This window comes from Pogoniulus pusillus, chromosome 29 (assembly GCF_015220805.1).
Source record: "Pogoniulus pusillus isolate bPogPus1 chromosome 29, bPogPus1.pri, whole genome shotgun sequence".
In the NCBI taxonomy this organism is placed as follows: Eukaryota; Metazoa; Chordata; class Aves; order Piciformes; family Lybiidae; genus Pogoniulus; species Pogoniulus pusillus.
In genome coordinates, this window is record NC_087292.1 from 16247539 (window position 1) to 16274387 (window position 26849).

The 26849-nt window shown below is 55.4% G+C and overlaps 1 protein-coding gene across 2 annotated transcripts in view; it reads left to right on the top strand.

Annotated features, from left to right (window-relative positions):
• Nucleotides 1-26849, top strand: part of ZNF512B (zinc finger protein 512B) — a 41067-nt gene that overhangs the window by 8397 nt on the left and 5821 nt on the right. The window contains exons 3-15 of one of the 2 annotated variants that reach the window (XM_064167468.1): nt 772-851; nt 1615-1743; nt 3635-3807; nt 3975-4228; nt 5055-5126; nt 6859-6993; nt 9012-9136; nt 11684-11776; nt 13032-13130; nt 14075-14245; nt 15356-15547; nt 23917-24018; nt 25679-25741. In XM_064167468.1, coding sequence (XP_064023538.1) covers nt 772-851; nt 1615-1743; nt 3635-3807; nt 3975-4228; nt 5055-5126; nt 6859-6993; nt 9012-9136; nt 11684-11776; nt 13032-13130; nt 14075-14245; nt 15356-15547; nt 23917-24018; nt 25679-25741 — 1688 coding nt within the window. Of the gene's footprint in view, nt 1-771; nt 852-1614; nt 1744-3634; nt 3808-3974; nt 4229-5054; nt 5127-6858; nt 6994-9011; nt 9137-11683; nt 11777-13031; nt 13131-14074; nt 14363-15355; nt 15548-23916; nt 24019-25678; nt 25742-26849 lie in introns of both variants that reach the window. The other variant, XM_064167467.1, reaches the window with a different exon arrangement.

The window sequence follows — 26849 nt, forward strand, 5'->3', positions numbered from 1 at the left end:
GGGAGAGGAGATGCTTTCTGCTCCTCTCATGCCTGTCCTCACTGTGCCCATCTGGCAGCTGATCGGTGAGGGATGGCTAGGCTGGCAGCTCATCTGGTTGGCATCAAATAAAAGTCCCTGAAACATCTGGAAACTTGTGCAGGTTGTGAAGAGGGGATGAGAGCTTTCAGCTGAGCTTCTGTGGGAGTCATAACCCTGGACATGAGAATCAACCAGGGAGAGCTGCCTGAAGTGGCAAGGATGTGCTGCTGGGGGGCATTGAGAATTTGGAGTACTCTGAAGTGCTTGGGTGAAAAGATGAAAACCAGAGAAAGCAGCAAGCAGACAGAAGGGAGAATTTTGTTATACTAAAGGTGGTGAGATCCTGGCCCAGGCTGCCCAGAGAGGTGAGAGCTGCCCCATCCCTGGCACCACTGCAGCTCAGGTTGTCTGGGGCTCTGAGCAACCTGCTCCAGGTGCAGATGTCCCTGCTGACTGCAGAGGGGTTGGACTGGCCCCTGCCAGCCCAAACCAGTTGGGACCCTCTGCACTGCAGTGCTGTAAGCTTTTGGTGCAAATCCTTTACCATTTGGTGGATTTTCATAAACTCCTCGTTTGTGGAGTCCCTTGAGGTGCAAGATCTGCAGCTGCAGTTCATGTGTTGCTCCAGAACTGGCATGATTTGGGGCCAAGCTTCCAAACCTCTCCTCGCCTTAGGGCCTGAGGCTGACCTGGGGTGGAGCTGAGCTTGCTGGTGGCTGCTCTGGTGACATGCTCTGTGTCTGTTTGTAGGCAATGCAACCAGTGACAGAAGTGAAGGCAGGAAGAAAGGACGACCCAAGGCTGAGAACCAGGCACTGAAAGACATCCCAGTAAGGCCCCACGCTCCCGGCTCCCTGACGCCCTCCCTGCCACGCTGCCTCTGCCTTGCCCTCCACACCTTGCTGCACCACACGCTCCAGCCAGCCCCACTCTGTGGGTTCAACCTGCTGTAATCTTCAGAGCTGCTCAGCAAGATCCTGGCCCCTCAATCCCCTCCATGCAGGCAGCCAGCATCTTCCAGAGCCCTGCTTAGGGAGCAAACCCACCCAAACCTCCCCTTCCAAGGCCCATGCCTAGACGAGCTGGATTCTTTCACAGCCACCTAGGGTCTGGCTAATGATCCAACAGCTCCAGCCAGGAGGTGATTTATTCCCCACAGAGTTGTGCAGTTTAATTCCCACATGGCAGCGTGGACACCACACAGAGCAGTTTGTCATGGCAGCACGAGCAGGGGGTGATTTAGTGACTGGATGAAATGTGGGGTGGTTAAATCACCCAGGCAACTTCTGGCCTGATTTATTCCCCAGCCTGGCTGGGAACACTGTGTGTGTGTGTGTGCCCTGGGAGATACAGCAAGGTAAATCCCCACGAGGAATCACTGAGCCTAGAGAGCCCTGTGGCATCTGCTGGAGGGAGCATCTCTGTGCTGAAACACAGCCCCAGGGTCCACTTTGTAGCTGCTTGGTGAGAAAGGGTGGGCAGGAGTGATCAGAGGTCCCATGTGCCCTCCCAACCTGCCTTGGGGATGCGCTGGCACACACCCAAGCCTGTCATGCTTTTCACTCAGCTGTGTCTTATGTCTCCTGTTCCCAGCTAACCCTGATGAACCAGTGGAAGGATGAATTCAAAGCCCACTCCAGGGTAAAATGCCCCAACTCAGGCTGCTGGCTGGAGTTCCCCAGCATTTATGGCTTGAAGTACCACTATCAGCGCTGCCAGGGGGTAAGGAGCCCACAGGACTGCCAGTCCTTACATTGCCCACTCAGAATGTTTTTCCCTACTATAAAGTTGAAATGTCCTTTTTATTATAACTTGAGATTGTAGTTTGTGGGTTTGGGGTTTTTTTTTTGTATGCATCATGGAGAAAAATCTGGCTCCATATTCACTATAATTCTATTCAAGGGATGGGAGTCTGAAATTAGATGCCCTGAGGATGAGGAGGGGACTGGAACACATCCTTATGAGGAGAGGCTGAGGGAGCTGGGGCTGTTTAGTCTGGAGGAGAGAAGTCTGAGAGGGGATTTTAATCAATGTTTCTCAATATCTGAGGGCTGGGGCTCAGGAGTGGGGGAACAGGCTCTGCTCACTTGCTCCCTGAAATAGGACAAGATATAAGCTGCAGCACAGGAGGTTCCACCTCAACACAAGGGGGAACTTGTTTGCTTTAAGGGTCACAGAGCACTAGAATGGGCTAGAATAAAGAGATTGTGGAATCTCCTTCTCTGGAGACTTTCAAGGCCCATCTGGATGCATTCCTGTGTGACCTGCACTAGATTGTATGGTCCTGCTCTGGCAGGGGCGTTGGACTCGATGATCTCTTTGGGTCCCTTCCAGCCCCTAACATCCTGTGATCCTAAGCCATCTCTTCTCTGCATTAAATACCATCTCCAGGGTAAAAACCTCTCAAGTCTTAAACCCTAGGAAAGCCCCAGGAGGTTCAAATGAGATGAGCACGGATAGAGTCATAGAATTGTTTGGGCTGGAAAAGCCCTCAAAGACCTTCAAGCCCAACCTTCAAGCTAAGACCATTGTGGCCACTAAACCATGTTCCGGAGTGCCATGGCCACAGGTTTCATGAACACCTCCAGGGATGGGCACTCCACCACCTCCTTGGGCAGCCTGTGCCAATCTCTGACCACTCTTGCAGCAAAAAAATTGCTCCTGACTTTCAACCTAATCCTGCCCTGGCACAATTTCAGGCCAATTCCTCGCATTCATAGAATCATAGAATCAGGCAGGGTTGGAAGGGAGCACAAGGAGCAGCCAGTCCCAACCCCCTTGCCATGCCCAGGGACACCCTACCCTAGAGCAGGATGGTCAGAGCCTCATCTAGCCTGGCCTTAAACACCTCCAGCCATGGGGCCTCAACCACCTCCCTGGGCAACTCATTCCAGCCTCTCACCACTCTCCTGCTCAACAACTTCCTCCTCACCTCCAGCCTCACTCTCCCCACCTCCAGCTTTGCTCCACTCCCCCCAGTCCTGGCACTACCTAATATCCTAAAAAGTCCCTCCCCAGCTTTTTTGTAGCCCACTTCAGATCCTGGCAGGCCACAAGAAGGTCACCTGGGAGCCTCCTCTTCTGCAGCCTGCACAGCCCCAACTCTTTCAGTCTGTGCTCACAGCAGAGCTGCTGCAGCCCTCTGAGCATCCTCCTGGCCCTGCTCTGGACACTCTCCAGCACATCCACAGCCCTTTTGTAATAGTGGCTCCAGAACTGGATGCAGTACTCCAGGTGGGGTCTCACTCGTTCTATCACCTGACACTAGTGATAAGAGACCAACCCTTGCTGCACTCCAAGTTCCTTTCAGGGAGCTGCAGAGAGCAATGAGGTCTTCTCTCAGCCCCTTCTTTCCCAGACTAAACACTTCCAGTTCCCTCAGCTGCTCCTCACCAGCCCTGTTCTTTATGGACCCCAGGAGCAGTCAGTGAGGTGTGGACACTGAGGTAGGGTCCCTTCATCTGGGCTCCTGGTGGGTTCATGGTCCATTGGGATTCATTTGGAAGGGCAGAAGGGTGCTGCACACGGTTTGTGTTCTTGCCTGCATCAGACAAAGCCTGTCCCTGGCATGCTGTGGTGTCCATGCTCACCCACCTCTCCCTGCTGCTCCCAGGGTGCCATCTCCGAGAAGCTGACCTACTCCTGCTTGTACTGCGAAGCTGCCTTCACCTCCAAAACCCAGCTGGAGAAGCACCGGCTCTGGAATCACTTGGACAGGCCAGTGCCAACCAGCAAAGCAGAAAACAAAGTGCCCAAGGCCATCGGGAAGAGCAGTGGCAAGAAAAGGTAGCGGGCTGCGGGCTGGGCTGCGCGGCGGTGGCACCGGCACGGCTGGCGGGGGGAAGGGCGAGGTGCCCGCCCCGCCTCCGGCCCCACCGTCCGAAGGGAGGAGAGGTGTGAGGACGTTGGTCTAACAGCCCCTCTTTAAACAAGCCCTCTGTGCTTTGCCCTAGAGCTGCTGAGAGTTCAGCTTGCCCCACCATCCATCCCAAACAGGCAAAGACGGAGAGGGCCGCGGGCCAGCAGCACGCCGAGAATGGCGAATGCCCGGCGGAGAGCCGCGAGAGCAAGGAGTTCCAGATCGCTGCTGCCGAGGCCATGGCAGCTGCCACCCCCACGGCCAGGTCCTCTAGTGGCAAGGATGCCATGCAGCAACGGGGCAGCCAGGCCTTGCTGCAGGAGGAAGACCCCGAGAGGATGAAGCACAGTAAGATTAGAGCCCGAGGCTACGCCGCTTCCTAGGTGTCCCTCGGAATCACAGAGTGCTTTTGGCTGGGAAAGGTCTTTGAGGTCTTGGAGTCCAACCATGAACCCAGCACTGCCAGGGCACCACTGAGCTGTGGTCCTCAGCTGTGGTCCTCAGCACCACATCTGCATGGCTTTGAAAGCCCTCTGGGGATGGGAACTCCACCACTGCCCTGGGGGTTCCCTGTGCAGCCTGAGCCAGACCTTGGCAACCCTCAAGTGGAAGAAATTGTTCCTCATGGCCAACCTAGACCTCTGCTGGGGCAACTTGAGGCCATTTTCTCTTGTGCTGTTCCTTGGGAAAGGAGACCAACCCCCACCTGGCTCCATCCTCCTTTCTGCAGAGAGCCAGAAGCTCTCCCCTCAGTCTCCTTTGCTCCAGGTCCCTCAAGGAGAGGCTCTGCTCCAACCAGCGCTGCTGCCAGTCTCTCTCTGAATTTCCTCTGCCCCAGGTTCTTTGCAGCTCCACTGGCAGTTAGAATCCAGTTGTACCTGTGACAGAGGTGCTTCTGTAGGGCATATAGGCTGGGAAACAAGTTCAGTTCCCTGCAGCACTTCCACTCCTTGATTTCTCCCTGGATTTTCCCTGGCTTTGTGGGATGGGGAGCAGCCTCCTGGCCATGCCTGGTGGGTGGGTGCTTCATTTGACAGCCCCTGCAAAGACCTCCTTGAGGTGATCACTGCTGACATGGGACTGTGCCCAGCCCATGCCCTAGGACTGCTGAAGCTCCCCTGGCAGTACAGTTATTTGACCAAATCTCTCTCTTTGTTTCTCTCTTTTGAGTCAGGAAGGAAACAGAAAACTCCTAAGAAGTTTACCGGGGAGCAGCCTTCCATCTCGGGCACCTTTGGACTGAAAGGTAATCCAGGGACAGCTCTGGGCAGCTCTAGGGTTGGAACTTCTCTGGGGCACCTCAGGGAAGCCCATTCCCCAAGAGACATCCCTCTGGTGACAATACATGGACACCCAGATCCTGGGCATGTCGTGCTGGAGGATCTGTTGAGGCAGCAGCAGAGCTGGCACTGCTAACAGTCACTGGGAAATGGGGGAAGAGAGGGATGGATCTGGGTACCTCCAACTGTAACACAAGAGGGATGAGCTCCTGACACAAGGAAGCCATTGGAAGTGGCATCTCACCACCACTCTGGGATGCCAGGGTGTTCCCAGTGGCACTGAGGATTGCTGCTGGGTGATGCAGCCAGCCCTCACATCTTGACTCCAGTGCTAATCACCCTCAGTCAAGGAATGAGTTTAAGGAGGAAGAGGCACATCACTGGGATATTTCCTGAGAGGAACCTCAGGAGCTGGCTCCTTCAGCCTGGCAAACCAGTGGGACTGTGGCTGTGCTTCATAAATACACCCAGCTGGGCTAGAAAGGAGGAAGGAGGCCTGGAGTTGACCTGGAGCATCCTGGATTCTGGCTGGCTGTGAAATAAGTTCCATCAGGGAAATAAAAAGTGGATTTCCAGGCACTGTGGGCAGCACCTTCCAGTAGGAGAAGCACTCAGGGGAGAGGCACTAATGGCTTGGAGGGAACTAAACACAAAAGAGCAGTCTAGATCTGGTCTCTGATTTCCTTTCTCCTACTGAGTCTGGGGTTGTTTTCCTTGAACTTCACAGAGGCACTGCTGTGGGCTGAGACTTTTACTGTGGATTCCTCAGGAATAAGCTGGTGGCTCACTGCCTCCACTGCAGAATGCAGCTGGGGCAGGAGGTTGCCTGCCTGCCCCCTGGGTTCAACATGACACTTTGCTCCCCAAGGACACAGGGACCACACTCGGGGTTTGCAGGGTCACAACTCACGAGTTCAGGGGAATGTGGACCTCGTGGGGCAGGTCTGGATCTGCCCCTGGCCCTCACCATGCTGCCTTCAGCACCTCCTGTGGGAGCACAGGCACGGGGCTGCCCTGCTGGTGTGTTTGGGGGTGGGTGAGCCCCCTCCTCTCTTCACCAGCCTTTCCACCACATCATCTGCAGGCCACGTTTTCAGTTGCTTACATCAGCCCAGATGTTCCTTGCTGTAAGCACTCAGGCAGCCTCTCCAGTGCAGCAGCAGTAGGAACATCTCTTACGTCCTGAACTTGCTGTTCCAATTCCTCTTTTTCTTGCACAATGCCCTTTTATTTCCTCCCCAGCCTGTCTCCTCCATGCTCTGTCTTGCCAGAAGCATCCTGCCCTACTTTATCATGATGTTTCTATGGAGTCATAGAATCAGTCAGAGTTAGAAGGGACCACAAGGATCAGCCAGTTCCACCCTCCCTGCCATGGGCAGGGACACCTCATGCTAGATCAGGCTGCCCACGGCCTCATCCAGCCTGGCCTGAAACACCTCCAGGGATGAGGCTTCCACCACCTCTCTGGGCAACCCATTCCAGCCTCTCACCACCACCCTCATGCTGAACAACTTCTTCCTAACATCCAGTCTGAATCTCCCCATTTGCAGCTTTGTTCCATTCCCCCCAGTCCTATCCCTGCCTGGCACCCTAAAAAGTCTCTTCCCAGCTTTCTTGTAGCCCCCTTAAGGTACTGAAAGGCCACACTAAGGTCACCTTGGAGTCTTCTCTCCAGACTGAAGCCCTCTCTGTCTCCAGGTCTTGTCAAAGCAGAGGACAAGGCAAAAGCTCATCGAGCCAAGAAGTTGGAGGGGAACACCAGCACAGAGGAGCTGAAAAAGAAGTCTCCAGGAGCCAGTGTGAAGAAGGAAACAGCTGTGCACCTGCCAGCAGGTGAGGCTCGTGGAGGCAAAGCACAGGCAGCAGCTCTGGGTGCTGCTTAGCTCCCAGGGCACCACTAAACCATAGCCCCCAGCACCACATTGCCACACTTTGAAACCTCTCCAGGGATGGAGGCTCCACCACTGCCCTGGGCAGCTTGGGCCAGGCCTTGACAATCTTTTTGGGGAAGAAATTGTTCCTCATGTCCAACCTAAACTTGCCCCTGGGGCAACTTGAGGCCATTTCCTCTGTCCTCTCACTTGTATGTCAAAAAAGACCAACCCCTACCTGGCTCCAGCCTCCTTTCATGGAGCTGTGGAGAGCCAAAAACTCTCCCCTCAGCCTCCTCTTTTCCAGGCAGAACACCTCCAGCTCCCTCAGCTGCTCCTCCCAAACCCTGTTCTCCAGACCCTTCCCCATCTTCCTTCTCTGGGCCTACTCCAGCCCCTCAATGTCCTTCTTGGAGTGAGGGACCCAAAACTAAACCCAGGATTTGAGGTGTGGCCTTACCAGTGCCTAGTACAGAACAATCTCTGCCCTGCTCCTGCTGCCCACACCATTGCTGATCCAAGCCAGGATGCTGGTGGCCTTTGCCACCTGGGCACAGCCTGGCTCATCTTTAGCTGGCTGTTGATCAACACCCCCAGGTCCTTCTCTGCTGGGCAGTTTCCAGCCACTCTGCCCCAAGTCGTTGTGACTCGTACAGGACCCAGCACTTGACCTTGTTGAACCTCATCCCACTGGCCTCAGCCCATCCATCCAGCCTGGCAAGACCCCTCTGTAGAACCTCCCTGTCCTCCAGCAGATCAGCACCCACAGAACTTGATGTTCCCTGCAAAATTCCTGAGGGTACCCCTTGATCCCTTCACCAGGTCATTGATAAAGATGGTAAAGAGATGTTGGTGGTTTCCTAACACCATCTCCATGAATGTTACCAGTGCATAACTGGGCACGATTCTGTCTTTCCAAGCCTCTGAGGTGCAGCCTGCACCCTGGTGCAGGTTGCTGACTTTCCTTAAGAGCTCTGACAGCAGGAGGAACGCAGGATGTGTGAGATAAACACAGCTGCAATGCTTTGCACTGCTTTCAAATTCAAATAAACCACTCTCAGATCTCACAGCCATGCAAAACCATCCAAATAAACAGACTTGGTGGCTTTGATTCAGGCTGGCTTTCCCTTGCTGGAAGCCCACTGCTGCTCTGCTGAGAACACAGCATGAGCTCCAGGCCTGGGAGCAGGTTTTGGCCCCACAGATCTCTTCTTTTGGATGTTTGGGTGTTTGTTTTTAAGCTGGTCACAGCCATTCAAATAAACAGAGGCCTGGAAGGCAGCACTCCCCTGGCTGCCTGTGTGTCTGCCTGAAAGGGGAGTGCCAGGGAGGCTTTCCAGGAGTGCATCCGGATGGAATCGAGATGCTTACCTTTGTTTCACTCCCACTGATTGTTTCTTTTGGCCATGGGGGGAGTTGTTCCAACCAGGGCAAGATGAGGTGGCCAAGACCATCAGTATGTTTTAACCCCCTTAGTGTGAAGGATACCAGCAGGCTTGGAAAGCTGAAACAGTTTCAAGGGCCAGCTTGAGAGGGTGCTGAGCCATCTCACTTAAACTATATTCTTACTCTGAAAGGTTGGATTAGATGATCCTTGAGATCCTTTCCAACCAGGTGTTCTATGGATCTGTGAAAGCCTCCCTCTTTTTGAGTCCCTGAGGTGCCTCCAGGTCAGGCAACTCCACATCAAGTGGCCCAGTGACCCAGTTTGCTCAGGCAGCTGCAGGAGCTGTGGTGCAGGCAAAGCTCCAAGTGCCTGCCTGGTTTTTGTGTCCACTTTGGGCTTGGCCTGTGGCAAATATTTCTCTGTTTTCAACATCAGGAGCTCTTCCCACTGTAGTGCTTTTCAACATAGCAAAGCAAGGCTTAGGACAGCCCTGTCCTGCCCTGCCCTGCCCTGCCCTGTCCTGTCCTGTCTCGGGCAGGTTGTGATCTCTGCAGCTGGGTCTAACACCTCTCTCCTCTCCTCTTCTTCACCAGCAAACCCTGAGGACCAATGGCAGAGGGAAATCAGTGAGAAGGGAGAAGTCTCCTGCCCAAACTGCAGTGTTATAACCAGGAAAACTATTGTGGGGCTCAAAAAGCACATGGATGTCTGCCAGAAAGTAAGGGCTTGCTTTGTTCCATCACTCACACAGGGATTTGGGAGGGAAATGAATATGGACATGAGCCACTCATAAATGCTTTTTGGTGCTCCTAAAGGCAGTTCTGGGCTGTGTCTGATCATGCTCTTGCTAGTCCTCAGAAAGCTGACTGCCACACATCACTTCAGAAGGGTTTGGACACCTAATTCTCAGCCATTCTGGATCCCTTTGTGATCTGGGCCCCTTGCCCCAGTGTTTCCAGCAGGGTTGAGTGTTTCTAGTAGCTAAACAAATAGTTTTAAGGCTGGGGTTGTCTCTAATCTGGCCTGCCCTGGAGTGCTGGCTGTGGGGTTTTGCTGTGTGCTGTGCTTTGCATCAAGCCAGAGAAGCTGTGGTTGAATGAGAGCACGTCTTGGGGAGACCCTGAGCTTGGGTGTGCTCAGGCAGGATGTCAGGACACAGTGGTGCAGTGAAAAATGGTCTGTCTGCCACACCACCATCCATCAGAGCGTGGGATTGTGTCTTCATCCCTCACCAGTCACAGTGTAGAGCTGTTGTCACAGAAAGCCAACGTGGGATTGATGCCTCCTGCTTTGAAAATGTGTGGCTCAGCTTTGCTTCCACATTCATCTTCTGTAAATGCCTCCTCAGCCTTTGCCTTGCTGCTCAGACAGCTGTGGGAGGCTCTTCTCCCGTTCAAACCCCACGCTGCATTGATGCCCAGCAGAATCATGCCTCCCCTGACATCCTCCTGGCTCCAGTGCAGTGAGGATCTTGGCCATCCCTGCTCAGATCTGTGCTTTGGAGCATCTCCCAAGCCAGGCTGGCTGCAGGTGGGCTGCATGGCCAACCAGCCTATCCAGCAGGATCTGCCAGAGCATCCAGGAGTGGTTTCCCTGCTCTATATGGATCAGTGGGTGTTCAGCTGAGGCTCCAGCCCAAGGAATGGGTATTTTGTCACCCTCCCCTAGGAGAGACAATCCTTGTGCTGCTGCAGGGGCTGGAGTGCTTTGCAGCATCCCTGCCAGAGCAGCCTGTGGCTCAGGGAGGACAGTCCCCAAGCTCTGTCTTTGTGACCTCCTTCCACATTTCATCTTGGAGATGAAATCTCTGGGCACCCCAGGGAGGATGTAGATGCCTCCTCCTTGGATGAAGCCTTCCCTGAGCAACCTGATCTAGTGGGAGGTGTCCCTGCCCACGGCAAGGTGGGGACTGGGGCTAGATGATCTTTAAGGTCCTTTCCAACCCAACCCGTTCTGTGATCCTCTAATTCTATGAACCTGTGGCATGTCCTTAGCAAGGTCTTGCTAAGACACCCCCATCAGAAGTGACCCTGCAGTGCAGGCACCTTCTCAACTCTCTCTCTGCTTTGATGACTGAAGTCTGTCTTAGCTCTACAATGGGAAAAGGATGTGCAGGTTCCTGCCTCTCTTCTAAACCAACAGAAACTGTTGTTTCTCCTTTCCTTGCTTGTCTGCCCCGTTTCCTCTGGGTTTGGAAAGGCAACAAGGGATGGGGATGGAGGCAACATGCTTGAGCCTGAAGGAGACAAGGGCAGATATATCCTCACAGCATTCTGGGTGAGGGCTCGTTGGAGTGTGGACATGGCCTGTTCCTGGAGGAGTAACCCCCATATTAGCTGCCCTTGGCCTCTGATGAGGCTTTAGCATCCACCTTGTTAGGATCAAACACTTGGGTCTGCAAGAACACTAACCCCTAACTGGCTGCAGTGAGTTTATTCTTCATTTCCCCAGAGCTCCAAGATGAAAAGGGATTTGCAGCTCCATCTTCATTCCCTCTCCAGCTTCTAGTCCAGGCTTGAGTGAAGGGGAAGTGATGAAGGTGGAGCAGCAGCCAGGCAGGAGGAGCAGGAACAGCCCCAGCCATCCAGGCACCGGCTCCCTGTGGAGACATCCTGTCTCCTGGTGCCCAGAGCACCTCCTGAGTCAGTCAGTTCTGGTAGCTGCCCCAGAACAAGTCTCAGTCTGCTTAGTCACTCTGCAGACTCCCCCTCTACCTCGATGTGTGCATTTAACACATCTCCTCAGCCACTCAGGAGGCCAAGTTGGGTCATGCAGCAGAGCAGTGAGTTGGGAAGTCTTCTGCTGTGGTCATGTCCAGCAGAGTGTCAGTTTCAACCAGCTCAGACATCAGAAAGCTCATTGTCCACCAGCATCTCTCCCAGTGAGTGGGGCAGCAGAGCCCAGTCTGGGACATACTGGAAATCAAAGCTGCTTCTCTTCTCTGACTCTTGAACAGGAAGATTAAGACACCAGGTCCAGATGTTTCCAGCTGGTGAGGCTCTAAATCTACATCCATTGGGAATGTCTTGCAAAAGCTGGGCCATGTGGGTTTAATAACAGCATCCAGGATGACAGAGGGGGAACTCAGAGCTGCAGGCTGGGATTGGGATGAGGACAGGGATGCTGCACTGCCTGCTGGCTGCCACCCCTGGGTACTGCTGCAGCAAGAGCTGCCCACGGGGCTCACCGACAAGCAGCAGCAGCCCTTGGAAGAAGGAGCAGCAGGGCTGTGGCCTCCACACTGACCTGTCTTTAATTCTTCCAGCTGCAGGATGCCTTGAAGTGTCAGCACTGCAAAAAGCAGTTCAAGTCCAAGGCTGGGCTGAATTACCACACCATGGCTGAACATGTCAGCAAGGTAAGAGCTGAGCTGCTCCTGGCTTGCTCCTCATCTCTTGATGCTGTGGGTGAAGCAGTCAGCAGCTCACTTTCCTTTGTCTTTGTCGAGGAGGGATTCACAGCATCATCTGCAGCAGTCCTCTGATGATCAGAGAGCTGCAGCAGCTCCCTATGGGGATGGGCTGGGAGAGTTTGGGCTGTTCAGCCTGGATAAGAGAGGATTTCAGGGAGACCTTGGAGCAACCTTCTGGTGCCTGAAGGAGGCTGCAGGAGAGTTGGGGAGGGACTTTTGATAAGGGCTGGGAGTGACAGGATGAGGAGGAACAGCTTTGAGCAGGAAGAGGGCAGATTTAAACTGGAGATGAGAGAGAAATTGTTTAGAGTGAGGGGCTGGTGAACAGGTTGCCCAAGGAGGTCGTGGATGGGCTCCCTGGAGGTGTTCAAGGCCAGGCTGGATGAGGCCTTGAGTGACCTGGACTAGTAGAAGGTGTCCCTGCCCCCAGCAGGGGATTGGAACTGGATGATCTTTAAGGTCCCTTCCAATCCAAACCACTCTCTGATCTTTGCAGCATTTCACATGCTGCTTAGTGCAGGTGATGACTTTTCCCCCTTCCCTGCTGGGCAGAGCTATTCCTCCTTGGGCAGCTAGTTAGGCTCACACTGATCCTGGAAAGTAGAGCAGAGGGCTGAGGAAGTGAATCAGGAGCTCACTCACTCCCAGAGTAGGGGAAGATGCAGTGAGTGTGGTGAGGTGGGGTTTTGAGTGCTGAAGCTCTGCCTCCCAACTGTGCCCACAGATCCAGGCTGGATGGGTTCTGCCTGGCACCAACCTCAAAGCCCAGTCTTCAGCTCCCCACCAACTGTGTGAGAAGTAGCTACAACATTGATCCTGAACAGAATCCATCAGGCACCAATTGAGATGCTGCTCTTAAAACTCTGGGGGTGTACTTCTCCAGGAGAGCAGGGCGAGGCATAACCACATTTCTGCCTGCTTTTGGCTTGTCTTTCACTTGGGCATCAATTTCCTGCTCTTCACCCTGGCTGGTGACTGCTCCATGCAGGAACTCCTCCTGGCTCTCTCAGCTGCCCCTTTGGGTGCAGCCATAGGAGAGGCACAAGGAGAGGTGCAGATCTGGCACCTAAGGGTGAAGGCAGTGGGAGATGCAGAGAGGTTCCCCCAGCCACTGTGTAGCAATGATTCACCTCCCACTCCCAGCACAGAGGACATGAGGAAACGGTTGACTCTGTCACTTTTGTCACTTCCATCTTTCCAGCCTGTTCCTGTGGAAACCTCTGGACTTGGTGAGCAGGAGGAGAGGGAAAGGCTGAGGAAGGTGCTAAAGCAGATGGGGAAACTGAAATGCCCCAATGAGGTAAGAGAAGGATTCCTGTTTCTCATCCTGGGAGCAAGCCCCAGTGCAGGATGTGCCTCCTCCAAGCATCCCTTGGCACACACTTGGCTTTTCTGACCCTGCCCATCCAGCTGGCTCTGGGCTGTCCCAGTGGGTGTAGGGCAGGGTGGGGGGTTCTGGTGGGCAGGTTCTGTCTCCTGAACTCAGGAAAGGGCCCAGCTGCTGCTGTCCTGGGCACAGTCTAAAATTAAACCAAAGCACACCAAGAAACTGTGGCAAGCCACAAACAGGTACCAGGGAGTGTGGCAGAGGTTGTGCCTGTGGCTGCTTTGCTGCCCACACAGACAGTGCCTCCTTACCCTCCACTGCCTGCCCTGTGTCCATCTGTCTAGAGAGCTGTCAGTGTGTTGGGGTAGGTCACACCAAGGATGGAGACTGCTCCTCCCATCACTCTGTGGCACCGTGGTGCTTGTGTGCAGCTTTTGGGGGCAGGGGCTGGAGGGTGAGTCCCCATTGCTTGGAGGGGACAGGCTGATGGAGCTGCTCTGCTCCTCAGGACACATTCCTATGGTGCTTGTGTGCAGCCTTTGGGGGCAGGGGCTGGAGGGTGAGTCCCCATTGCTTGGAGGGGACAGGCTGATGGAGCTACTCTGCTGCTCAGGACACATTCCTATGGTGCTTGTGTGCAGCCTTTGGGGGCAGGGGCTGGAGGGTGAGTCCCCATTGCTTGGAGGGGACAGGCTGATGGAGCTGCTCTGCTCCTCAGGACATATTCCTATGGTGCTTGTGTGCAGCTTTTGGGGGGCAGAGGCTGGAGGGTGAGTCCCCATTGCTTGGAGGGGGCAGGCTGATGGAGCTGCTCTGCTGCTCGGTTCCTGCCGGGAGCGACCGCGTCCTGACCATTTGGCCATGGGGACTGGACACTGCAGCCCTCCTTAACCTCTTCCTTCTCCCCACCTCTGCAGGGCTGCGTGGCCAACTTCTCCAGCCTGATGGGCTACCAGTACCACCAGAAGCGGTGTGGCAAGCAGCTGGCAGAGGCCGACAAGCCTGTCTTCAGCTGCCCACACTGCGGCAAGAAGTACAAGTCCAAGGCTGGGCACGACTACCACGTGCGGTCAGAACACGCGGCCCCGGTGAGCCCCCCGGACACCTCCACGGCCCAAGGAGCGGGGCCAGCCCTCCCTGGGGGGGACTGCAGAGCCGCTGAGCCCGCGGGCAAGACAGAGCCGGGCAGGGCCGAGCCGGGCAAGGCAGGTGCAAAGATCGCGCCGGGGGTCTCCTCCTTGCGGCGCCACACGTGGGCGCTGGGCTGTGCGGTGCTGGGGAGGGGAGAGGCTGCGGCCCCCTGCAGCTGGCGTGAGACTGAGAGGGATTGTTGAGCTGCTGGAGGGCAGGGAGGCTCTGCAGAGAGGTCTGCATAAGCAGAGGCTTAATAAAGCCAAGTGCTGAGTCCTGCGTTTAGGTCACAGTAACCCCACGCAGTGCTCCAGGCTCGGAGCAGAGCGGCTGGAAAATGCCCGGCAGAGAATCACAGAATCAGTCAGGGTGGAAAAGACCTTTGAGATCATCGAGTCCAACCTATCACCTAACACCTTCTAATTCACTAAGCCATGGTACTGAGTGTCTCATCCAGCCTCCCCCTAAACACCTCCAGGGATGGGCACCCCACCACCTCCCTGGGCAGCTCATTCCAGTGCCAATCACTCTTCCTGCAAAGAGCTTCTTCCTAACATCCAGCCTGAACATGCCCTGGCACAGCTTGAGGCTGTGTCCTCTTGCCTGGCAGCAGAGCCCAACCCCACCTGACTACAAACTCCTTTCAGGTAGTTGTAGACATCAGTGAGCTCTGCCCTGAGCCTCCTCTGCTGCAGGCTGCACACCCCCAGCTTCCTCAGCCTCTCTTCACAGGGCTGTGCTCCAAGCCCCTCACCAGCCTTGGTGGTTGGCAGCCATGTGAACATGAGCCAGCAGTCTACCCAGGTGGCCAAGAAGGCCAGCAGCATCCTGGCCTGGATTGGATCAGAAGCTGTGGGTGTCCCCTCCCTGGAGGTATTTGAGGCCAGGTTGGATGAGGCCTTGAGCAGCTTTCAGCTAGTGAGAGGTGTCCATGCCCATGGCAGGGAGGTTGGAGCTGGATGATCTTTAAGGTCTCTTCCAACCCAATCCAGACTATCCTGTGATGTCCATCTTGGAGCTGCAGAGCTCACTGCTTCCCCCTCAGCCTCACTCAGTCTCTCTTGCAGCCTCCAGAGGAGCCAGAGGTGAAGCCAGAGCCTGGCCCTGTGGAAGACTTCGAGAGGACCCCGAGCGGCCGCATCCGTCGGACGTCAGCCCAGGTGGCTGTGTTCCACCTTCAGGAGATAGCAGAGGATGAGCTGGCCAAGGACTGGACCAAGAGGAGGATGAAGGATGACCTGGTGCCTGAAACGAAGCGGGTGAGAAGGTTTAATGTCTCTCTCTTGGTGTTTTTTTGCACTAGCTGGGATGTCAGCACAGCCTCAGCTGGCCCAGGCCTCACGTGGTTCATTTGCTGTGCCTTAAATCAATTAACTGGGATGGGAAATTTATTGCTCAAGAGCCCACCCAGCACAGGCTGAGCCCTGCTGCTCTGGAGACTCTGGATGAGGCTAGCAGCAGGCAGCTTGGCCCTTTCCACTGCTAGGACTCAAATCTAAATGGAACAGAATGTGGTGCTGTGTGATCAGAATCCAGCCCAGCTGCCTAGCAGAAGAGGATCTGGGGGTATTGGTCAGCAGGAGCTGAAGATGAGCAGCTGTGTGCCCAGGTGGCCAAGAAGGTCACCAGCATCCTGGCTTGAATCAGCATAGTGTGGCCAGCAGGACCAGGGCAGGGATCATCCCCCTCTGGTGGGCACTGGTGAGGTCACTCCTTGAATCCTAGGTTCAGTTTTGGGCTCCTCACTCCAAGAAGGATGTGGAGGGGCTGGAGCAGGTCCAGAGAAGAACGTGGAAGGTGGTAAATGGTCTGGAAAACAGGCCCATCTGGGGGACTTGGTGGTGTTCAGCCTGGAGAAGCTGTGCAGTTCAACCCAGGGAAGTGGGTGGCACAAAAACAGAGCTTCAGCCAAGTGGCTTCCCACAGCCTGGTCCTGAGCAGAGATGCCACCATCCTTGGAGAAGCTTACTCTGACTCTGCTGCCAGTCTGCACACAATGGGCAGGTGAAAACCCAGCACTCTTCTGCCTCTTCTTTACCCACCTTGGCATCCCAGTGAGGCAGCTGACACAGGAGGGGATGCAATTGTGGTGCTGCCAGCCACCTTGGAGCAGAGTTGAGGTTTTAGGGCCAGAACTGGTTTCCAAATGTTCATTTCCCAATGCTTGGTGGCATCATTGTTTGGTTTCCAGATGACTTGGGCTGCAGTGCCTTTATAGCATGAGGAAATGAAGCCTTAAGTAGCTGTTTCATTTCGGGTTCTGTGGGAGGAGAGGTGTGGGGCTCACTTCTCCCCCCCCTGCCTCAGCTCTTTCATTTCTCTCTTTCCTCCTTGCAGTGCTGCTCTCTTACTCTTGGCTTTGGGCTATTCCCCCTTTGAATTGCTCTCTTACTCTTGGCTTTGGGGTGTTTCCCCTTTGAATTGAAGGAGCAGACAGCAGACCTAGACTTGGGCAAGGGGTCCATGTGCAGACTGACAGATGAAGGCATCATGAAGGTCTCTCCCGCTGTCAGAATTGCTCCACGAGATGGTGTCTGGGGGAGGGGGAAGGGCTTATGAGGCATTTCTTGTGCTCAGAGCTGAGCTGTTTCAATTTGAGCCCCAACTCAACACTACAAACCCAAGAGAGATGCTGAGAGGCTGATGGAAGCAGCTTTGCATTGAAGATGTCTGTGGTGGGGGGGGAGTTGGATCAGCTCCCAGGTGACAAAACAAGGCCCTTGGGCTGGAGGCTGGGGACCTGGGGCCCTTGACAAGCTGGGGGTGCTGGCTCTGTGTCAGGCAGGTGGGTGTCAGAGGTGAGGGCAGGGCTGAGCACACAGGGAGCAGTGCCTGGGCTGTGTCTTGCAGCGGCTGCCACGTTCCCTTGGCAACACTAACACTTGAGCTGCTCAGTCTGTGGCTTTTTTGTTTTCCCCCTCGATGAGTGATGCTGGAAGGAGGTGGGAGGCAGGTTCTTACCCAGGGAGGCTGGTGGGAGCTTGCTGGCTTCAGCAAGCTTTGTGCAGCTCTGCTGAGCAGCATCTTGCATGGCTCAGGACCACTCTGCTTCCCAAGCTGGTATGGAAAAAAAGCTCCCCTGATCCCGACTGGAAGCAACTCAAACATGCCCCAAGTGCCCAATTTGACCCTGTTAGAACCCCAAACTTCCTGTACAAGTGGCTTCAAGCAGTCAAGAGGCCTGGACAGGTGGGCAGTGTGACCAGGTCTCCCAGCACATGCGGTGGCAGTCCCTCAGAGAGAGCTGACAACCCAGCAGCAGCAGCAGCAGAGAGGCAGGAGGGCAATCACTGCTTAACCATGGCTGGCTGGGGGGACTGATGGCACAGAAGTGCCACCACACCAACACCTCTTCCTCCCATGGAGCTGCCAGGCCCACAGACCCCTTTGGCTTGGACCTGGAGAGAGGTGGAAATTCTTACAGCCCTCTGCAACTCCCTGAAAGGAGGCTGTGACCAGCTGAGGGTTGCTCTCTTCTCCCAAGGAACAAGCAACAGGACAAGAGGAAATAGCCTCAAGTTGCCTCAGGGGAGGCTTAGGTTGGACATGAGGAACAATTTCTTCCCCTTGAGGGTTGTCAAGGCCTTGCCCAGGGCAGTGGTGCAGTCCCCATCCCTGGAGGGGTTTGAAAGCTGTGGAGCTGTGGTGCTGAGGTCCATGGCTTAGTGGTGCTCTGGCAGTGCTGGGGTAAGGATTCAACCTGATCTGCAAGATCTCTTCCAAGCCAAATGATTCTGTGATTCTGTGTCAGAGATCCTCAGCAGATCTCAGCTGTTCCTGTTTCATCTCAGCAAAGGCCGGGGGGGTTCCAGGGTCCCACAGTGACAGACACTTCTCACTGGTTAGACCAGAGCTGGGAACTGGGTACACCCCTACTTAAATGCAGCACAGGACCTGCTCCACCCCCAAGCTGTCCATAGTTGTTGGAGTGAGTCCAGAGAGGGCCACCAAGCTGCTCAGAGGGCTGCAGCAGCTCTGCTCTGAGGATGGGCTGAGAGAGTTGGGGCTCTGCATCCTGGAGAGGAGAAGGCTTAGAGGAGACCTTGGAGTGGCCTTCCAGTGTCTGAAGGGGGCTGCAGGAGGGCTGGGGAGGGACTATTGACAAGATTTTGTAATGACAGGAGGAGGAGGAATGGGTTTGAAGTGGCAGAGGGGAGATGGAAACTGGATGTTAGGAAGAAGTTGTTTGCAGTGAGGGTGGTGAGACCCTGGCAGAGGTTGAGGGTGATGAGACACTGGCACAGGTTTCCCAGGGTGGTTGTGGAGCACAGAAGCACAGAATGTGATCAAAGATCACATTCTGTGCTTCTGTGCTCCACAACCTCCCTGGAGGTGTTCAGGACCAGGTTAGGTGAGTCCTTGAGTGACCTGTTCTAGTGGGAGGTGTCCCTGCCTATGGCAGGGGGTTGGAACTGGCTGATCCTTGAGCTCCTTTCCAACCTAAACTCGTTCTGTGATTTCAGAGGTGCTGATGAACAAAGCCACCCCTCCTCTCCCTCCCTCATCCAGGCAGCAGAGCTTTTCCCAGGGGCAGGCAAGCAATCCAATGGGATGTGAGGATTCACATCCTCCCAGCAGCCACAGCCCCATTGCTTCACCCCCCCCTGCTCTGTGTCCTGTCCTCACGGCCACGTGGAAGCTGCTCCCACAGCCCCAGGGTGGGAGAGGGGAGGGGGGCAGCTGGGCTGGGCTGCTGTTGGTGGCCCCGTGGTGGGACACCCTGCTCCTTCCCCTGGAGGATGGATTCCTTCTCACCAAAGCCATGGCAGCAGAAGAAAGGCTGCTGGCTCCCAGGCCCCTGTGCTGCCTTCACGCTGCTCTAACCAACTCCAGCCTTTCTAAATATACTCTGGAGCCTCAGCTCCTCGCTCCCATCTTTCTTTGCCTCTGGATAAACTGAACCAGATGGGCTGTTTCACAACAGCTCTCAGATGGGGAAGGGCACAGCCCTGCTGCTTTTGCTGGGAGGGAAATAAATAAATAAAGGAAGCCAAGCAAAGCAAAGCAAAGCAAATCCCCTCCTTTTGCAGGAGCTCCACCAAGATGATGCCAATTCCCTGACCTTCCTCTGGCTTTCCCGGGTCTCAGCAGCTGCTGTGAGCCAAGCTTGGAGCTGCCACTGCAGGCAGAGGTCAATGGGTTCTCAGCATGGTGGCATGGGCAAGGCAGTGGTAGGCTGTGGGGTTGGGAAGGGGGTGATGTCTTTACCTGGTGTGGAGGCTGGAGTGAGAGAGCCTCCTGCAGCTGAGGGAAGAGGTTTCTAAAGGCAGGAGAAAAACTACCTGAAGGGAGGCTGTAGCCAGGTGGGGTTGGGCTCTTCTCCCAGGCAATCAGCAACAGAAGAAGGGGACACAGTCTCAAGTTGTGCTGGGGGCAGGTCTAGGCTGGATGTTAGGAGGAAGTTGTTGTCAGAGAGTGATTGGCATTGGAATGGGCTGCCCAGGGAGGTGGTGGAGTGGCCGTGGCTGGAGGTGTTGAAGCCAAGCCTGGCTGGGGCACTTAGTGCCATGGTCTGGTTGGTTGGGCAGGGCTGGGTGCTAGGTTGTGCTGGATGAGCTTGGAGGTCACTTCCAACATGGTTGATTCTGTGATACTAACATGGGAAGCCTTCAGGTTCATACAGTGGAGTCACAGAGTCCTTTGGTTGGAAGAGACCTTTTGCACCATGGAGTCCAAGCCTTACCCCAGCACTGCCAAGGCACCACCAAACCAAGGCCCTCAGCACCACAGCTTCCAAACCCCTCCGTGGATAGGGACTGCATCACTGCCCTGGGCAGCCAGGGCCGGGACTTGACAACCCTCAAGAGGAAGAAATTGTTCCTCATGTCCAACCTAAACCTCTCCTAGGGCAGCTTGAGGCCATTTCCTCTTGTCCTGTTGCTTGTTCCTTGGCAGAAAAGCCCAATCCTCAGCTGGCTCCAGCCTCCTTTCAGGGAGCTGCAGAGAGCAATGAGCTCTGCCCTCAGCCTCCTCTTCTGCAGGCTGCACACCCCCAGCTCCCTCAGCTGCCCCTCCCCACCCCTGTTCTCCAGACCCTTCCCCAGCTTCCTTGCCCTTCTCTGGACCTACTCCAGCCCCTCAATGTCCTTCTTGGAGTGAGTGACCCAAAACTGGCCCCAAGATTCCTGGTGTGATGCTTTCCCTATAGAGCTCAATGTGGGGTTCCTTGTTTTGAGGTGCAGAGAGCTTTGTGCTGGAGGTGCTGGGAGGCTCCCACAGCCCAGGCCACTGCTGTGCTGAAACCAGGACACCTCCCTGTGTTAAACCACAACAGAAAGAATGCAGAGCTCCTCTGTGGGGTGCAAGGACACCCTGTTCACCTCCCCACGCAGGGAATCTCGGGGTGAGGGTGTTGCTACAGGGCTGGGGACAGCTGTGGAAGCTTCTTCTCCTTGTGGAGCTTGGGTGCCACATCGTGGGGTGAGTGGATGCAGAGCGCAGGCTGCCCTCGGCCACTCATAAAGCTAAAGGGAAGAAGTCAGCTCCAGGCTTGAGGTTTGGGGTGGGTTTTTTTAAAGTAAATCCTGAAGCCAGGATAAATTCCAGAGCAGAAGAAGCCTGGCTCGGGTTTGTCCCCCAAAACAATGGCCCTGAGATGCAGCAGGAAGCCAGGCTGAGCCCTGCAGACTCGTGTCACTGGTGGGCCAAAACCAATCCCAGCTCCAGCTGTGGCCTCAGAGCTTGGTGGGACCAAGCCCACCCTTCCTCCCCTTGCTGAGCAGCACCAGTGTGGTGTGACCCAGCCACCCAGAGCCACCAGCCAGCACCCCTGGGTGCCTTTTGGCTTTGCCTCCTCACTTCAGTTGTTCCACAGGGCGATGGGAGAGCTGCGCCTCATACTGGGACCTCACTGGGGCTTGGAGGGGAGCTGGTTGGGCAGGGCCAAGGCTGCCTGCATGGTTCTCATTTAGTGCACTGTATATTTTGGGGAAGGGGAGAGCTGTCTAGGGAGCAGAGAGGATTGAAATATGAAAGATAATGAAATAAAGCCATCAGTCAAAGCAAACCCCAGCATCCTTCGATGCTTCAGAGGAGATGGGCTGCAGCCAAACCCAGTTGTAGCCCTTTAATGAATTGGCCATGAAGGTTTTCACTTACAGGCTGTTTGAGGAAAAGAAATAGGGGAGGGGGAAGGGGTGGGGGGAGAAATAATAATCAAATATTCCATGCCTGGGGCTCCCTCTTAATGGAGACATAAAGTTGACTTTGACATTCCCAGAACCGCAGTGCCCCAGGAAGACATGAGATTTTCATGTTATTGTGCAGGGCTGCTGGAGGAGAGAGCAGGGAGGAATTTTTTTGGGTTGGTTGGGGTTGGTTTTTTTTGTTGCTCTGGAGTGGGAAACCAGAGGAGCAGAGTCCACATTTCTGAACGTTCCCCCCCTCGTCTCCTCCCCGGGGACGCGCAGAGGGAGAGGTTGTTGCTGGGGCTGTGTGCGGTTGCCGTTAATGTGTGCTCATTCATGGGATTGATTGGGTTTTAATGAAGGAGGCTGTTTGGCATCTTGACTCTTCAGTATCAATGACAAAAAGGGACTCCTGTGTTCTCCCCCGGAGGTGGCATCGCCTTCCCCAGGCGAGGGACCAAGCAGTTGGTAGATGCCCCAGCCCAGAGCTTCAAAGAGCTCTGCTGGCATCTCCCCCGGCCGCGGAGCATGACAGAGGAGCAGCAGGCTGAGGCTTGAGGGATTTTTCTCCACATCCTTCCTCATCAGCCCTCATAGCTCCATTTCACAAGGCTGCTTGCCCACTCCTGCAGAGCCCAGCTCTGCCCAGCCTCCCTTCTCCTCCAGCTGTGCCCCACCACACAGTGAGGTGGGAGCTGCGGGGGCTTGTGGATCACTTCAGTTTGGGTGGAAATGAGCGGTTGGTATCCAAGCCCTCCACATCCCCAGGCTTAGGTGGGAGCATTCCTTTGCAGGGAGGTTTGATAGCAAAGCCTTTGCCATAGAGAATTGTTTGGCTGGAAAAGGCCTCTGAGATCATTCAGTCCAACCTTCAACCCAGCACCACTGTGGCCATTAAACCGTGTCCCCAAGTGCCACAGCTGCAATGGTGTTTTGAGCACCTCCAGGGATGAGACACCACCACCTCTCTGGGCAGCCTTTTCCAGTGCCTGACCAAGTCTTGAGGCAAGCTGGCCAAAGGCAGGCTCCCAGCTTTAGCAGCATGCTCAGGAAACGTCACAGCTGGAAAAGAACCCCAGCAGCTGCCTCCCCACCCTGTTGGAGCCATCAGTGCCAGCTCCTCTGGGCACATTTCAAAGAGAGCCTGAGGCTGCAGCTCTCTGAGCACTGTCTGCCTGTGCATCCTCATGGCCAGCATAGAACCATAGAATATTAGGGGCTGGAAGAGACCTCGGGAGATCATCCAGTCCACTGCTTCTCCCACTGCCAAAACAGGGTCACCCAGGGTAGGTCACACAAGAACACATCCAGGTGGGGTTGGAAACTCTGCAGAGAAGGAGACTCCACAACCTCTCTGGGCAGCCTGCTCCAGGGCTCTGCACCCTCAGCACAAAGAAGTGTCTCCTCATGTTGAGGTGGAACTTCCTGTGCTCCAGCTTATGCCCTTGCTCTTTGTCTTGTCACTGGGCAACACTGAAAAGAGCCTGGCACCTTCATCCTGGCACCCACCCCTCAGGTATCTGTGGACCCTGATAAGATCCCCTCTCAGCCTTCTCTTCTCCAGACTAAGCAGCCCCAGGGCTCTCAGTCTCTCTTCACAGGAGAGATGTTCCAATCCCTTCACCATCCTCACATTCTCTGAACTCTAGTAGGTCCCTGTTGATGCAGCCATGCCCTGTGCCTGGAGGTGCCCTCACCCATAATGTGCCATGTGCCAGCTCACCCAATCCTGCTCCAAGTTTGCCCTTTGGGTCCTGAGCAACATCCATCGGTCCCAGCAGAGCTGACTGGGATGAGCTGGGAGTTGTGCCCATCTGGAAGGCAGAGAAGCTCTCTGTCCCCTGTGGACCTTGGCATGGTGGCACAGTGACAAGCAGAGCCCAGTCATGCAGGTAGAGCCAAGCAGGCCGGAGGCACCGAGATGCCACAGCTGCCTCTGCTTGTGCTGAACATGCAGAAATGGAGCTGGGAAGGGCAGCCTGCTGTGCTCAACCTCAAAGTCGTTAATAAAGTGGTAATTAAAATCACTTGGGAAGAGTGGCCCTGCCAGGAGGAGAGGCAGAGACACAAGAGCCTTTCATTGTTTAAGGGGTTGTGCCCATTCATGGGTGGAAGGCAGCCATGGAGGCTCTTGGCACCCATCCCCTGTGCCCAGCTTGCAGGGTTGTTTGTTGTCCTGGTTATGAAACGTGGCAGAGTGGCTGTGCAGTCACCGTGCCCCCTCTGCCGTGGGACGTGGAGCCAGGAGCACCCCCACACCTCTCCCTGCTCCTCACCCGCAGCCACCCCCAGCCCTGCTGCCACCTCGCTGGTGGCACAGAAGCAGGCAGAGCCTCCCCTGTGCTCTGCAGTACCCAGCGGGGAGATGACTTCTCTGGGGGAAGCCACCCGACTGCTTTTCACTTCTCCTGGTGGGGCTGAGACCCTCGTTAAGGGCACGGAGTGCTTCAAGGAGCAGCCTGGTGTGTGCTGCCCTGCTAATCCTCTTCCATTGTTTGCAGCTCAATTACACCCGCCCGGGGCTGCCGAAACTCAATCCCAGGCTGCTGGAGAACTGGAAGAATGAAGTGAAGGAGAAGGGTCGCATCAACTGTCCCAACAACGTAAGGACCTGCTGCTCTTCTTCTCCAGCCTCTCCAGGGGCACTGCTGGGGCACAAATCCACCAAAGCCAGGTTCTGGCAGCGATGCTCAGAGCCTTGTTTCACCTCCTCCTCCTGTCCCTCGGCTTCTTGTGTGCTTGAAGTCTATCCCACCTTTGGGATCCTGATGGCTGTGTTCAAGCCACCTGGCTTGGGGACTAGGTCACCTTCTCCTCAGGTGCCCTGGTTTGGCATTGCCTAATTCAGGCTCTGGAACTGCTTTTGGGAAGCTCCTGAGATCCAGACAGGGTGAAAGCTTCCTGCTCTCTGCCTGGAACTGCCTTTGGGAAGCTCCTGAGATCCAGACAGGGTGAAAGCTTCCTGCTCTCTGCCTGGAACTGCCTTTGGGAAGCTCCTGAGATCCAGACAGGGTGAAAGCTTCCTGCTCTCTGCCTGGAGCTGCCTTTGGGAAGCTCCTGAGATCCAGACAGGGTGAAAGCTTCCTGCTCTCTGCCTGGAGCTGCCTTTGGGAAGCTCCTGAGATCCAGACAGGGTGAAAGCTTCCTGCTCTCTGCCTGGAGCTGCCTTTGGGAAGCTCCTGAGGTCCAGACAGGGTGAAAGCTTCCTGCTCTCTGCCTGGAGCTGCTTTTGGGAAGCTCCTGAGATTCAGACAGGGTGAAAGCTTCCTGCTCCCTGCCTGGAGCTGCCTTTGGGAAGCTCCTGAGATCCAGACAGGGTGAAAGCTTCCTGCTCTCTGCCTGGAGCTGCTTTTAGGAAGCTCCTGAGATCCAGACAGGGTGAAAGCTTCCTGCTCTCTGCCTGGAGCTGCCTTTGGGAAGCTCCTGAGGTCCAGACAGGGTGAAAGCTTCCTGCTCTCTGCCTGGAACTGCCTTTGGGAAGCTCCTGAGATCCAGACAGGGTGAAAGCTTCCTGCTCTCTGCCTGGAACTGCCTTTGGGAAGCTCCTGAGATCCAGACAGTGCAAAGGCTTCATGCTCTGTGCTCCAGAGCCTTTTTCTGCAGAGAACATGCTTTTGCCAGCTTAAAGCCAGGGCTGGTTTTAAGCCATTCCTTTTTAAAGCCCTGGGACAGGGACAGAGCCCTCGGGGACATGGCTTGTGCCCTTCATCTCGCTGCAAACCCCCAGCCTTGGCCCGCGCCGACAGGGAGATGAACTCCACCCTGGTGCTGGGCCCTTGATTTATCATCTGAAACAAAGCCTGGCTGCTGGGGAGCTGGGAGCTGGGCTGTCACCTCAGGGCCGGGGCAGAGGGCTGGCTAATTAATGTCACACACAGGCCCTTTCAAAAGCTGTTGCTCAGAAACTGGCCCTGCTGCTGCCCGGCTGATTTCTCTGCTCCGTTCCGCGTCTGCTGTGGCTCCAAGGACTCCTGTAAGCCCAGCAGGACCTCTCTGCTGCTCACAAATGAACGTTTTCCACGGAGACATTCAGGGGAGACATTTTTCCAGCCCCTGGAAGCAGAGGGATGTGGCCACATGACTCCCATTAGCACTAATAGGAAACGTGTGACCGGAGCCCCCGCGCCTCGCACAGCGCTAACCTCACGCTGCTGAGCCTGGACTGCTGGTCCTGCTGGCACAGCAGGCTCCTGGCCCTGGCACAGGGGAAGGCACAGAGACGAGGGGGGATGGTGGCAAACCCTGCTTTGTTTCTTCCCACAGTGCTGTGAAGCTATTTACTCCAGCGTCTCGGGGCTGAAAGCTCACCTGGCCAACTGCAAAAAGGTGAGTGCTGGCATCAGCTTTGGGGTTTCTCTTCCCCTTGGCTCGTTTGGAAGCAACAGGCTAAAGGACAGCAGCACAGAGAAAGGATTATGGCTACTGAGCAGTGCCAGTGCCTTTGGAGTCAGCACTTGCCCTGTTGCACCGTCCCGGTCCAGCTGCTCACCATCAGCAGCGTCCTCCTGAGCAGGATGAAGCCCACAGGCACAGGCAGATCACAGTTACAGGATCACAGAATGGTTTAGGTTGGAAGGGACTTTTAAAGCTCATCCAGTCCAACCCCCCCTGCAGTCCCGCAGGGACATCTGCAACTAAAACAGGTTGCTCACAGCCACAACCAACCTGAGCTGCAGTGATGCCAGGGCTGGGGCAACTCCCACCTCTCTGGTGCCTCTCTGGGCAGCCTGGGCCAAGCTCTCCCCAGCCTCAGGGGCAAACATTTCTCCCTTCTCTCCACTCTGAATCTCCCTCTATGAGCCCAAACCATCACCCCTTGTCCTGTCCCAGCAGGGCCTGCTCACAACTCTGTCCCCAGCTTTCTGATGGGTCCCTTTAGCACTGCAAGACCACAAGAAAGTCCCCTCAGAACCTTAGCTGCCTGCAGATGAAGGTAGAGGGGCTCAAACTGAGCACATCTAATGGATGGGCTTGAGCTGCTAGCCCAACCTTGGATGAAGGGTCCTGCTCAAGAGCCCAGCCCTCTGACACACCAAGTGCCTTGGGGCAGCTGGACTTTCTCATCCTCCCACTTCAATGTCCCCAACCCACAGCAGTCTCTGCCCAGCTTGGTTCCTGCAGCCCCTGGAGTCCTTCACAGGCCCTCAGCTACCCAGCACCTCACCCAGCCAGGTAGTGACCACAGCAGCTCAGAGCTGGAAGCTGAACATCTCCCAGGGCTGGTGGGCATCAGGAGATGCTTTCTCTGTTAATTTGGGTAGCCCCTCTGGAAGCCCAGCAGCTGGAGGGACACTGGTGGGGTGCCTCCTGGGCATGGAGCTGAGGCTGGAAGAAGCATCTGAGAGTGACCTCTCCCGTGGTGGAGCAGCAGCACTGCTGGCTGCAGTGAGCTCTGGTGGCCTGCAGCCTCCACGGGAGCTCAGTGTAGGTCCCT